The sequence below is a fragment of the Polypterus senegalus genome, chromosome 1, assembly GCF_016835505.1.
Source record: "Polypterus senegalus isolate Bchr_013 chromosome 1, ASM1683550v1, whole genome shotgun sequence".
NCBI classification, from domain to species: domain Eukaryota; kingdom Metazoa; phylum Chordata; class Cladistia; order Polypteriformes; family Polypteridae; genus Polypterus; species Polypterus senegalus.
In genome coordinates, this window is record NC_053154.1 from 247019270 (window position 1) to 247031989 (window position 12720).

The following is a 12720-nucleotide window of genomic DNA, read 5'->3' on the forward strand; positions in this document are numbered from 1 at the left end:
CATCTCAGCATTACTCTTGACAGATTCCAAGAACTACTTTTCTCACTGACAGATTAAAGCATGATAATGAAAACAAAAAAATTAATGTGTAATAGAAATTAGCAAGAAATAATAACACTAAGTAGAAAAAAAATGTATTGTACGGGAAACAATAATATTCTTAAGCAGGTTACATTATTAGAGGGGAAAGCTTTTTGAATACACACCGCAGTAACATGTTGAATATTTATTGGTTGAGATAAAGCTACTTTTGGAACAAGCTGTCATAATATCATAGCAACATAAAATTCTAAAGATCACAATTTCAGAAATTTAAAGGCAGTATTAGAGCAAACAATAAACACTATTATGTGGATGACTCATGATCCAAGTAAACTCCTAATACAATACTGACCTTGTGAAACATTTTTAACCAGCTGTACTGTACTAACAGAAAAATCTAGTTAATGCTGCATGGAGCACCATGACTTATCTATCTATCTATCTATCTATCTATCTATCTATCTATCTATCTATCTATCTATCTATCTATCTATCATAGAGTGATATTCCTATAAGCAAGATAGCTCACTTGTGTTAAGTATGACACTGAAATGCAGCCAAAGTCATTGAGACGACTAGGAGAAGAGCCATTTAATAAGTAAAGGATCATAACCAGAGGGACTGTCAAACCCAAAATGTAATCTATTAACCACAGTCTAAAAAGGTAAGTGAAAAGTCCAACTAGGATGTCTTTTGAAGAAATTAATGAAAGAAAATGTTCAAAGTTCTTAATTGCAATCAGTAAAACTCGAGTAATTACGGTTCTGTTGCACTAATGTCTATACCATCATGCCAATGACCCCCAGGGCCACTTTTCACTCTCCAGCTCCATGTGTTTCACAATGGTGTGAAAACAGAGATGCTGTTAGACACAGATTCACCTTAAAACTAAGTTAAGTAGTTTTGTGAAAAACAAACTACCTGATGTGCTAAGCCAGCCTTTTGAGAACATCCTTGTAGACAATCAGTTTCACATTATAGCTTTAGCTATTTAAGAGTTGGATCAATGAGTTAAAATTTTAAAAATGAAAAATATGGGCACATTGCTATTTTATGTGTTAGGAAAAAAATAGCTTTGGTGTAGATAACATCCTCTTGGGCTTCAATGTCTTTAAAGAGATATTCAAAGGAAATGTTAAATGGTCTGACAATGGTTTAAATGTGACGGCTCTGTTGAGTGAAGCTATAAACATGGAATGGCATACAATAATCATCATCATTTCTGCCGTTCAGGAAATGACCTCTGATGGGGTTACCATATTCAGAAGGCTAACAATGGGAAGTAATAACACTCCATGCCAAGAAGAGAGATGTGGGAATAAAGTCAAGATTTGCTTCAAGATCAGTAGTAGGAATAACTGAGTTTGAATTAAACATGGAAACTTCGAAAAGATTAGTTCTGTTTCCTTTTTTATTGCTGGTTCTAGTGAAACTTCTGGGAATGTGAAAATTCACATCCAAAAACATACTATGCATGATATTTATACAATGTTATACTTGAAGGACTTTGACAATTTTTTTCCAGGCTTCAAAATTTTCTCTGTATTCACATTCAGGTCTGTTTTCTATGTTTTTGAATATGGGGATTCTGAATATTTGATTACTTTTTTGATAAAATATTGTTTTACTATTATAGAAATTAATTACTGTTTGTTTTGTATTTGCCACAATGGCCGCCATTTTGTTCTTATTATGGACACCACCATTTTAAGCACCAATAGCTAAGGATTCATTCTCAGGTTACGTGGCAACATCTCCCAGTGATGAATTATAAGCCAGCAGCATGGAGGTTTTCTCCTCCAAGTTTGTGGATACAATCTCAAGTGCTTAGTCTATTTATTATCAAAAGTTTTATGGCTACCATCTTACCTGTTTTGCTTCTGACGGTTGCAGCTTATATTTTGGTTTTGGGAAAAGATGGGTTAGATTTATTGGTTTTGACTTAGGCCCATCCCTGACTTACACTGTCATCCTCCGATCCAGTAATCCCTGCCTGGCATTTTCATTTTCCACCTCTTGGCAGTACATGTAATACAACCAAGAACAAAACTTGACACAGGTCTCCAACGATTACATCTTATATTTTCAGTTGAAAGAGGTGCCATTTATGGGACAAATCAAGTCATTTGAGGCTGTTATTTGCCATGAAGTGGTGGGAGCATTGCCTTAACATCTGTCAAATGATAAAGGGCACCCACCAGTAGGCCTGGTGCATCTCAATTTCAGAAAAAAATCTTATTACAAATAGGGCAATCTGGTAGAGAAAGTAACCAGAACATGGCTATAGATACTGAACACTCCAATGTAAGTTAAAAATGACTGGAAAAGTATCTTCCCCAACATGGTATGTTCCTAAAATTGCACAAGACATCAGGACATTGAATATTTACCTTCTGACCTTCTCTACAGCAGGTCTCCACATTTACTGATTCCATTACTGATTCATTTAATGTTAACTCTAACCCTGGAAATGCAATGGAAACACACCAAAAGAGGGTCACAAAAAGGAAGGACTCTTATTGCATTTCTTTGGCAAACAGTCATAAATCTTTAGCTGATGGAAAGAGCTATTGTGAAAGGCATAAAGGACTCCATCTATGAAGCAGACTCCTTATAAGGATTCTCTCACTGATGAAGATGTGTAACAAAGAGTTCAAAGCTTGAATGAAGAAGATTATTACCAGCCCTAAACCCCAGGGAGTCGCACACTGCCCTTGCTGCAAAGAGCTGTGATAGAGCAGCATACTAGGCTAAGAACAACAGCTCAGGTGCCCAGTCGAATGACAGAAAAGTGTATTCCGGATGTATTCAGGTCGAAAACACACCCAAGGAGTACACTGAGAAGCGGAGGTAGTAGAGATGTCAATGGCACCTATGAAAAGTGAATTAAAAAGGAGATGAAGACAGAGATGCAAGAATGCTAAGGAGAATTAAACCATAGGAGGTCGGGACATATGATTCTTTTGGTCAGCTGTTCTGTAGGGAGGTCAGCTCTTTTCTGTTTACAATAGCACCAGGAGGATAAATAATTCTGTGGGCTGACAAGCAGCTGTTCTGTTTGCCAGACCTGCCTGTATGGACACATTAAACGAACTGAGAATCAAAGTGAGACTGACCAGGTGTACTCTAGTTGGTATTTAGAAAACACAAACCTCTCATAAAAAGAGTAACAAACCTAACAGGCTGTTGATCTGACAATCACCTAGATAATACAACTACACAAGAAGCTAAAGGACAGAAGGGCAAAGCAATTACATGGAATGTCTTGATGAGTCATACATTAATTTGTGTTCTGTTCCATAGTTTGCTACACCAACCTGGACACATCTAGACAAGTACTTCATGGACTCGTCCTTATTTAAGTTCTGTTACCCCTGAGAATGAAAGTGTCTCTGTTAATGGTTCTACCCTTAAAATTCAAAACAGCTGATCTGTGCCCTTAAAAAAATCACATGAATCATGAAATGAGACTACAATAAAATGACTCTTCCTTGTTTCGCTTCTCTTGTTTTCATTAGTTCTATACTCATAATACAGTGGTTTTGTGGAAAGAAGTCACACACCCACAAGTAATGAAGGCCATATTTGAAAAAGCCTTCATTCTTCTCGTCCCTCAGTGTTTTTAAATATGCCATTTAAGTCACATTATAAATTAACTGTGGACAATTTCAGTCTTGGATTAGTGTGGTCGTTAACGTCTGTTTCATTGGACTTAATCTTATATGGTTTTTGTGAAAATTTCTACATGAAAATGTAAAAATACATGCAGATGCTTTAATATTTTCCAAGGAGTGTCTTTTAAAATAGTTCTTATAATGCAGACACACTCTAATCAACAGGAAAGGGCATGTTCTTTGACAGCAAGTGATAACCTCCTTCACCTGTGTTTCAGATTTCTTCTTCTTCCACTCATTTCCGAGAGAGAGACATATACAGCATTGTTTTTATATTAAATTATGACAGCTATTCTGGTAGTTTTTTAGGGTGTTTTCTATAAGGTCTTATGGCCTGGGAACATAACAAACAAGTACAATCAGAGGTAAGGGGTACAGTACATCAGGTATGCTGATTTATGTTTTTATTTAGTACATGTCACAGTGCTACTTCTGCTTCTGCTTTCCTGTTTGAAAAATCATAACACTAAACATGTGTAGCACCCTAGAAGATGATTCGAAACTTTGTTATGAAAACAAGTGTTTGTTTAAATATTATTTTACATATAGTTAATTCATTTTTCTTGATTTATATTTGCATCATCTCAAAGGAAAGTGGTATACTGTTAAAACGGGGGGATATGTCTATTAGAAGACTAACTTCTGCTTCTCAATGCAGTTATGCTTGAGATCGGTTAGTTGATAAGGCAGAAAAGGAAGTCGCGAAAGGAAAAGAAAGTAAAAAAGATAGCGGGAGGGGCGCGTGAAGAGGACGCCTGCCGGGCCGGCGTGGAGACAGGGCGCTGGGTCGTTTTTTTCTTTGTGAGCTGAATGTGGATGTAAAAGAACGAGAAGGGGAATAGTTAAGAAAAGAAAGAGAAGTGGGAGTTTTTGAATGGTTTGGTGAACCGATCTACAAAACGGATTGGGGGTTCGGCGTCGTGGTAGCGAGCTGACGATAACCTGAAAGAAATGGTAGTTTGCATGCAAGAAAGAAAGAAGAGCTCCCTTATCAGACCGGGAATGTTTTAAGTCGGGGCAACAGGCTTGAGGAGTTTAAAACGCTATTAGAAATCGTGCAGCTTTATTTTTTTGTTCTGGATGCAACTTGTTAGCAAGAACAAAGCTGTAAGTAAAAGATTTTCATTCTTTGACGTTATTTCATCTGAGCTCAAACAGCAAGGACAAAAAACAAAGAGCTCATAATGTAGCATTGTGAATGGAGCCTATGGGAACCCTGTCTTTTTCCCTAAACCTAACCATAGTCATAGTGTAACCAGGCATGCGATGGGCATTTTGCGATGCTGGGAAATTAAGTGCCTGGCCTTATACAGCAGGTTCTACATACTGCAATTACACTTTGTTTGGCGTTAGCACAACTCAGTAGCTAAAACTGCATTTTTTTTCCTCTTGTGCTTGGAACCCAGCTAAGGCCCACATGAACGTCATGCATGAAAGGTGTGCACATGGCTGCTGCATTTCTGTGACATCACGCTGGCCTCATAAAGCATCAAAGGGCATGACAAAGCCAGCTACATGGCAGACCTCCAGGAAAATATTCGGTAAACAAGGTTAAAAGCAAACACAGCAAAATGCTTTGGAGATTTTAGCAGATCAACACTATTAATAAGTAAGGTAACCCAACGACATCCCAATATCCTACAGTTTCTGTTAACCTAAACTTTCAATTAAACCTCTGACAGTTTAGTGCCTACCTTTTCACCACTTTAGGTCATTCATTGCAGTTCACCTGATTAAATTTGAAGAAAAAGAATTAAAATTAACCCACCAAAATTAAACTGGTCATTGCTGATAACACAGCAGATCCTGCTATTTTCCAATGCTAAGCATGGAAGCATGGGGTGGGGACTGGAATAAAACCTCCTGAGAGTAGTTCTGCCTAGTCACTGATTAACTATCATTTAGACAGCCATATAACATCAGAGTACAGCATATATATATATATATATAACAACAACAACATTTATTTATATAGCACATTTTCATACAAACAGTAGCTCAAAGTGCTTTACTTATTAAAGAATAGAAAAATGAAAGACACAATTATAAAACAAAATAAATCAACATTAACATCGAATAAGAGTAAGGTTCAATGGCCAGGGGGGACAGAAAAAACAAAAAAAACTCCAGACGGCTGGAGAAAAAATAAAATCTGTAGGGATTCCAGACCATGAGACCGCCCAGTCCCCTCTGGGCATTCTACCTAATATAAATGAAACAGTCCTCTTTGGTTTTAGGATTCTCACGGAAGGGCTTGATGATGATGATGGTCACGTAGACTTCTGCCATTTAATCCGTCCATCATTGTTGGAGCATCATGAAGCTCTGAGTAGGTGGTGGTGGCGCAGGCTATTATAATGGCTATATATAATGGCTATTTCACCACGTCGCAGGAGAGTTTTGTTCAATCGGCTGTTAACTTTGCTTCGACCCAAAGGAATTCTGACTCCAAACTACTTTGTGTGTCTGGATCAGTTCACCATCACATGAGACGTTTTTGTAAGGCTGTAGCTTTATTTTCCATACTTTTCTCTGTAAACAGATACAGTATACGGTGGCTTCATTCATTCATGCTAGTTACTTTTAAACTGATGGATTAGTGACTCTAAACTGGTAGGATGCGTATTTACACTGCGAAGGGCTGGCGTTCTGTCCAGGGATTGTTCCTTCCTTGCGCCTAACGCAGCGGCCCTGCTCAAATTCAAGCCGGCTTAGGAAATGACATGGTGTTGATTTTATCTCTTGATTCCCCCCAGCACTTTAAAACAAGCGGCTGCTAGGACGCTAATGTGTTGTCAGCTCCACGAAACACATTAGTAAAACGCGAGACTCTGCCAAAGCCGGAGATCATCTTTCGCCTCCTGCCGCATGACGTCACGCGCAGGTTGCCACACTCTTCTTGTGTCTTTAGTGATGGACGGGAGTGTGCGACTCCTCACACTTGGGCGACTTCTTTGAGTTGTCTCCCGTGCTTACTGTCCGGAAGAGCAGCACGTAAGGTGAGGGCTAATTTTCCGCCGTTGTCACGCTCGCTGTGCCAGGCTAATCTTCTTTCTCCACACAGTGCCCCCTTAATAAACAAGTGCACCTCGTCTAATTGTAGTAACCGGTTTGGACTGGAACTGAAACGGATTTAATCACAGCGGGCGGAATGCCCTGTGCGCAGAGTCAGTGGACAAACAACCGTGGAAAAGTTGAGTGCAAGTCTTCTAACTCTGTGTAAAGAATTACTGTCGTTAACGGCGATGGGATAAACGGATGTCTTACCGTTAACGGCGTTCCAAAGTCGGCGACAGCTTTCAGGGAAAAGAGAACGGTTATGTTACAAGAATGGCACGGGAATGTTTTACTGCATCGACAGATGTTACTGCAATTTCGCGTTTCTGTAGACGTTTTGTGAAGTTGGGGGTGTGCAGCCGCTATCTTTTTCTGGCGACGTCCGTTTCTTTGTTAGTCCTTAGCGCTTTGATTAGACCTCTTTTGTTGACCAGCGGATATTTTTTGTCAGGTTGGCGAGCTGTTGTGTTCAGTTTCAAACCGGTTCGCATGGACTTATTTTTATATGAAGAATATATGAAAAGAAAAAATGGGCTGCCTGTCCGACGTGTGCTTTATGATGATGATCCAAGGAAAAGTATGAATAAATACAAAACATACTTGCCTTGGGAGATGCTGCAGGGCAGAGTGGTGGCTAAATGTTTGCTGCCGTTCAAATGCAAGTTACATTTATTTTCTAAGATCGCTTTAAAATGTTTATATGTACTCAGGTAGACAAAAAATAAATTTGAATAGAATGGGTAGATGGTAAAATCGTTAGTGCTGCTAGCCCATATTGGATTTAAGTCCACTGTTTTGCTTTTTCTCCCCATGTTGGAGAGGCTTTTCCTACCACATCCAAAAGCTTTGAAGGTAAGATTAAATGATCTTGTGTGGTTCTCAAATGACTGGTACCCTGTGATTCAAGGATTTGGCAGTTGTGACCCTGAAATGATTCGCAGGTTAGAAGATATGTGGATCAGGTTCCACCTTCAGTTCTCCTCAGCCTCTGATTTATTCGTCTCTATACAGAATATTCCACTCTCAAGCAGTATATGCCATTTCTCCCTTTGTCCTAAAACAGCACAGTATTTGATAATTAACAATGTATCAAACATTTTGACATGTTTGTGAACAAGTGCTGGTAGTACATCATGGTGGCCAAGGCTTTGGAGTTTAAGTTTCTAAGCTGCCTATGTTCTGTCTGGGCATATACAGCATGTCAACTGTCATAGTACACGTCTTCTTTTGTACTGCATCATGGGATGCTGTTCATTTTAAAAACATAGAGGGTACCCATGTATTTCTCCATTTTTGGACCTGCTTGGGTTCAGTTCAGGATAGCATTTGGATCAGACCAGGAGCCATACCTGAACAATATGTCGGCCCATTGCTGGACCCCTTCTCATTCGCACACCCACTAGCAATATAGGGCCATTCAGCTTACCTCATTCATCTCTTTGGAAAGGGAGGAAATTAAGGTGTTTAGAGAAAATTTGCACAACAATGGAGATTACTGTACGATTTGAATACGTGATTTGTAAAATAAAAAAAAAAAACGTACATGCATGTTTTTTTCATTTGATTCTTTATCATTATATAATCACATTGAAGTACTGTAGGCTACTGGGTCGTGAACACTTCAGCTACTGTTATGAAAGTGATTTCCAGAAATAAGTATTGATTAGTACAGATTTCATTGTTCCTGAAAAAATGTAATGTAACTTGAGAAGAGGTGGTTGGAATCCTAGCCCTGATGACTCTTGGTGTGCAGGCTGGATGCTGCAAAGGAACCAATGCAGATGGGATAAGCTATGGCCCTGAGAGCCTGAATTGTATCAAGATGGTGTGAGAACATTATGCTATCCGAAATAAGTATGTTAGGCTGGCCCACTCTGCAAAAATGTGCCCTGTGATGGACTGGCGCCAAATCTGGGATAAGTCCCATGCCTGATGTCCAGATATTACTTTGGTGCCTGCAAACCTGAATTGGATTAAATGGGTTTGGAAATTTAAATATGTCAACAGAATGTAGAGTGATACTCATTTTCCTAACCAGATGTTTTATGGACAGTGCTTACCACTTTTCATGTTAGACACAAACTGATGTTTACAACAAATGCTGATTTTTATAATCTCTGAATCGTCTCATTTACATCTGTTGTATGTATTTAGGTGACAAATAATTGATTTCTCTAAAATAAGAGCATTAGCTTGCTGGGAGGTGTGTCAAAATATATCTTTGCAAACAGAATAATCTGTTTAATGAGTACCATTGTTTTATCGAGTTTCTTTATAGTGTGAGGATTTCAGGCACAGTAGTTATTGTATTCGGACATTTAAAGCAAATGCTAAATGCAGTAAAAGGTGAAGTCCCAATTCTTCAGTTTGTTACAGTGACTGGTTCAGAAGCAGTATGCTTCTAAAAAATAACTCTCATTATATTAATTTTCCTAATTTATTATACATTACACAGTAGAACACTTTCAGTAAGAAAAAAAAAAAACTATTGTGAAAAAATATTAAAGAGACTAATACCTTTGTTAATAGGTTGGCACCAAGTGTGGATCCAGCCTCCAGGGTGTTACTTGTAGATCTTTAAAAAGGACTCTAGCTTTACTTAGTGCCAGTTAGGAGTTACAGGATTGTTCCTGAGGAAAACGTGTTGACGGAGTATACTAACGAACAGGATTGATTGTTGCAGTCTTCTGCTTCAGATTATCTCAAAGCTTACCCGTAGGTTTTTCAGTTTTTTCCCTTTTTTCTGTTGTCTGGTTCTTTATCATGTATGCAGTTTGATTTTTTTATTTTGGTCATATTTCTGTCACCATTTGCACATTTTTAAAATGTTTACAAGCTGAATTTGTGACCACCTTTTATAAAGCAGTGTATAGTATTCAGTCTTGGTTGTATTGTTCTCATCTAATAATGTTTTGTTGAGTAGGTTTATTGATTATAAAACCATCAGACCCTGGTAATCTTCAAACTCCATATTCTTAATCACCTACATCAGTTGTGCTAAGAAAACAAGGAAAACGTGTGGAAAAAGATTTGTTGAATCATATCATATCCAGTTCTAGTTTTCCACTTTCACCTTGCTGTGAATAGCCAGAGTGAACAACCAAACAAATAATACAGCTAGATTTGTATGTTTTTTTGTTTGTTTTATTTTTTGCATTGCAAATTAAAGCATAACTGTTTATTTTTATTTTGCAGGGATCATGCTTTGAAGATGGCACCTCTAGGAAAAGAGGAGGCCCTGGATGGTGGCTGGGGTTGGGTCATCATAGTGGTGTCATTCATCGGCCAGTTCCTGGCTTATGGTTCACCACATGCTGTTGGAGTGCTCTACCCAGAGTGGCTAGAAGCTTTTGGAGAAAGTAAAGGAAAAACTGCTTGGGTGGGCTCACTTGTTTCTGGGACCGGCTTAATTGCAAGTAAGAGGATTTGTTTAGTATGTTGTTTGGCATTGAAAAATTCTCCTCTCTCTACTCTTGAACTTGTTTTTAGTTCAAGAATGTCTACATCAGATTATGATGGCAAGGAAGAGAAACAGGAAACAAAATTGAAAGCTGTTGCTTTGAGCACAACTTTCACTATCGTGTCTGTTCCTAGAAACCTTTGGGCATGACAGAGGAGCCAGAAGTAGTTGGGGCATAATGTGGAGAGTTTTGAATCAAAACAGTGATTTAAGAATTTTGGAATGCGGAGGGGGACATTTGGTCACTTAGAATGACAACATTAGCATGAAGTGCACCATTTCTGTCAGAAAACATGTAGCAATTAAGCTGCATTGGAAGTCAACACAAATGCGTATTAAGTCTGCCTTTTAGTCACTACCATAATACATCTTGATTTTCAATTTGGAGATCAATCAATCAATCAACATTTATTTATATAGCACATATTCATACAAAAAAAATGTAGCTCAAAGTGCTTTACAAAATGAATAGAAAAACAGAAGACACAATAAAAAATAAACATAAGTCAACATTAATTAACATAGAATAAGAGTAAGGTCCTATGGCCAGGGTGGACAGAAAATAGATATGAAAAAAGATAGAAAAGAGATATGATGACCTTTACCTAAATGATGTAAAAATTAGGTAAGGAGTTTAAATTTCCAAGAAATTCCAATTCAAGCGTTCAAGCACTGGTCAGATTCAAATTGCATTATGTCTATATTGGATTTACTACTACATCTGAAAGTGGTGAAAATTTGATCTGAAAAGTTCTGATTTCATGTGTTTTTTTTGTTTACACTTAAAACAAAAGGTCAGAATGAAGCTGCAGTCTGAATGAAGCCCAAGTCACAATGGGTCTGATTTTAACACATGCCTCAGTAAATGGAATGACTGTGAAAAAAAAGATTTAATTTGTAGCAAACATTAATGCCATATTATTTTGGAAGTGTTGCAACAGTTTGTAACACTAGACTGGGAGCACTTTTTCCAGTATCATCATGACACATGTTTACTAATTGCAGGATTAATTTAGACAACATGCATCCCCTCATATAGCGTTAATGAACCATTAAAAAGTGATATTACTAGTTCTATTATCATTATAGAGTGTTCACATTTGTTGTAATAGTCATATCTAGGGCTGTCCTTATAATACAAACTGTGCGTTAAAAGGTATGAACATTTTTCTTAATGTTACAATTTAATTATACAGAAATTTGACAAATTTGAGGATGCCAATGTTCCTATCAGCAGGCAGCCCATTTTTTAAATTCTTAGTTCTTTACATACTTAGAGATGTGAAAGAAATAATCAAGGATTGGTTTGAAATTGTAGACCTTGCATTATTGGCATATGATACAAATGACGAATCTAGTCCATCAAGAACATTTTATTAAATATTAATATTATTTATTTAGAAGATGCTTTTAAGTCCAAGGTGACTCACGAAGCAAGTTAAATATTGTACATACAAGAATAAAGCATCAAAAGCTACAGAGAACAAGATACAAAGCAAGCACAAGAGATTACAACAACTACATAATTATACCTGAAGCTAGAATACTACACAAATCAGTATCTTAACACTTTTTTAGTGTAACAGCATCATTCCATAGCTTTAAAGGAAGAATGCAGAAGCATTGTCCAGTCTTGGCATGTGTAGCAAGAGGAAGGATGGTCAGCAGACAGACAGATAGTAAATAGTGAATGAGTGACATTTTTATTCATGAAATAAATTCATGAATATTCACTCATGTCATATGCTGCATGAAACCAGTCAGAGTTACAGGAGAGCTGACACCCACAATAAAAACATTAGGATCAATGCATCAACCTATTCTAAAATAAACTCCATTCTGTTTGAAGTAAGGTGAAATATTTCTGTAAATATTTGCCTGTGTTTGTAAAATAGAGGAAGCTGACTGCAAAACTGGCCAGCTTAGAATTGTTCTATATATCATCTACATGGACAGTATACTGTATCTAGTAAGTAATAAGGAAAAAAAGTATTTTCATATATGTAGTGCTGCAGAGTGTACAGTTCTGATTAAATTATTTTCCGGCTTTTTTGTAATGACTGATTTCTTATACTCCTTACACTATGGAAGAAAGAGGTGAAAAAAAAATAAAACATAACACCTAGTGGAAGTTACAGTAGATATAAGTGTTACTTGGCACAACAGAAAATTCCAAAGACTCAGTTACCAGCTAGTTAGTTTTACATTGAGGGTGAACTTAATAAAGTAGAGCCCAGTCTGTTAGGAACTACGGAAATCATTCATAACCAGACATTCATCTTTGAGGGAACATAAAATAAGGGAGGAGGATACTTTGTGCTGTATAGTCCTTTTCACACTAGGTACAGTACTTCATTCAAGTGTAGGTTGTGCAATGACTGTAATTTCTGTATTCATTGAAAACTAGGCAGTGTGTTCAACTTTAAATAATAGTCTGATTTTATGATGATATTAGATACTTCGGTTGGGTTTGATTATGTGTGCTTC

General features: G+C 37.4%; 1 protein-coding gene across 3 annotated transcripts in view; it reads left to right on the forward strand.

The window, feature by feature from the left end:
- The first annotated feature begins 4424 nt into the window (after positions 1–4424).
- The window catches only part of slc16a9b (solute carrier family 16 member 9b), a 39944-nt gene continuing 31648 nt past the window's right edge, over positions 4425–12720 (forward strand). Inside the window, exons 1-2 of one of the 3 annotated variants that reach the window (XM_039771472.1) lie at positions 4425–4823; positions 9969–10189. In XM_039771472.1, the coding sequence (XP_039627406.1) occupies positions 9985–10189 (205 nt within the window). In that variant the 5' untranslated portion in view covers positions 4425–4823; positions 9969–9984. Of the gene's footprint in view, positions 4824–6008; positions 6716–9247; positions 9489–9968; positions 10190–12720 lie in introns of those variants that run through there. The other 2 variants (XM_039771481.1, XM_039771490.1) reach the window with 2 other exon arrangements.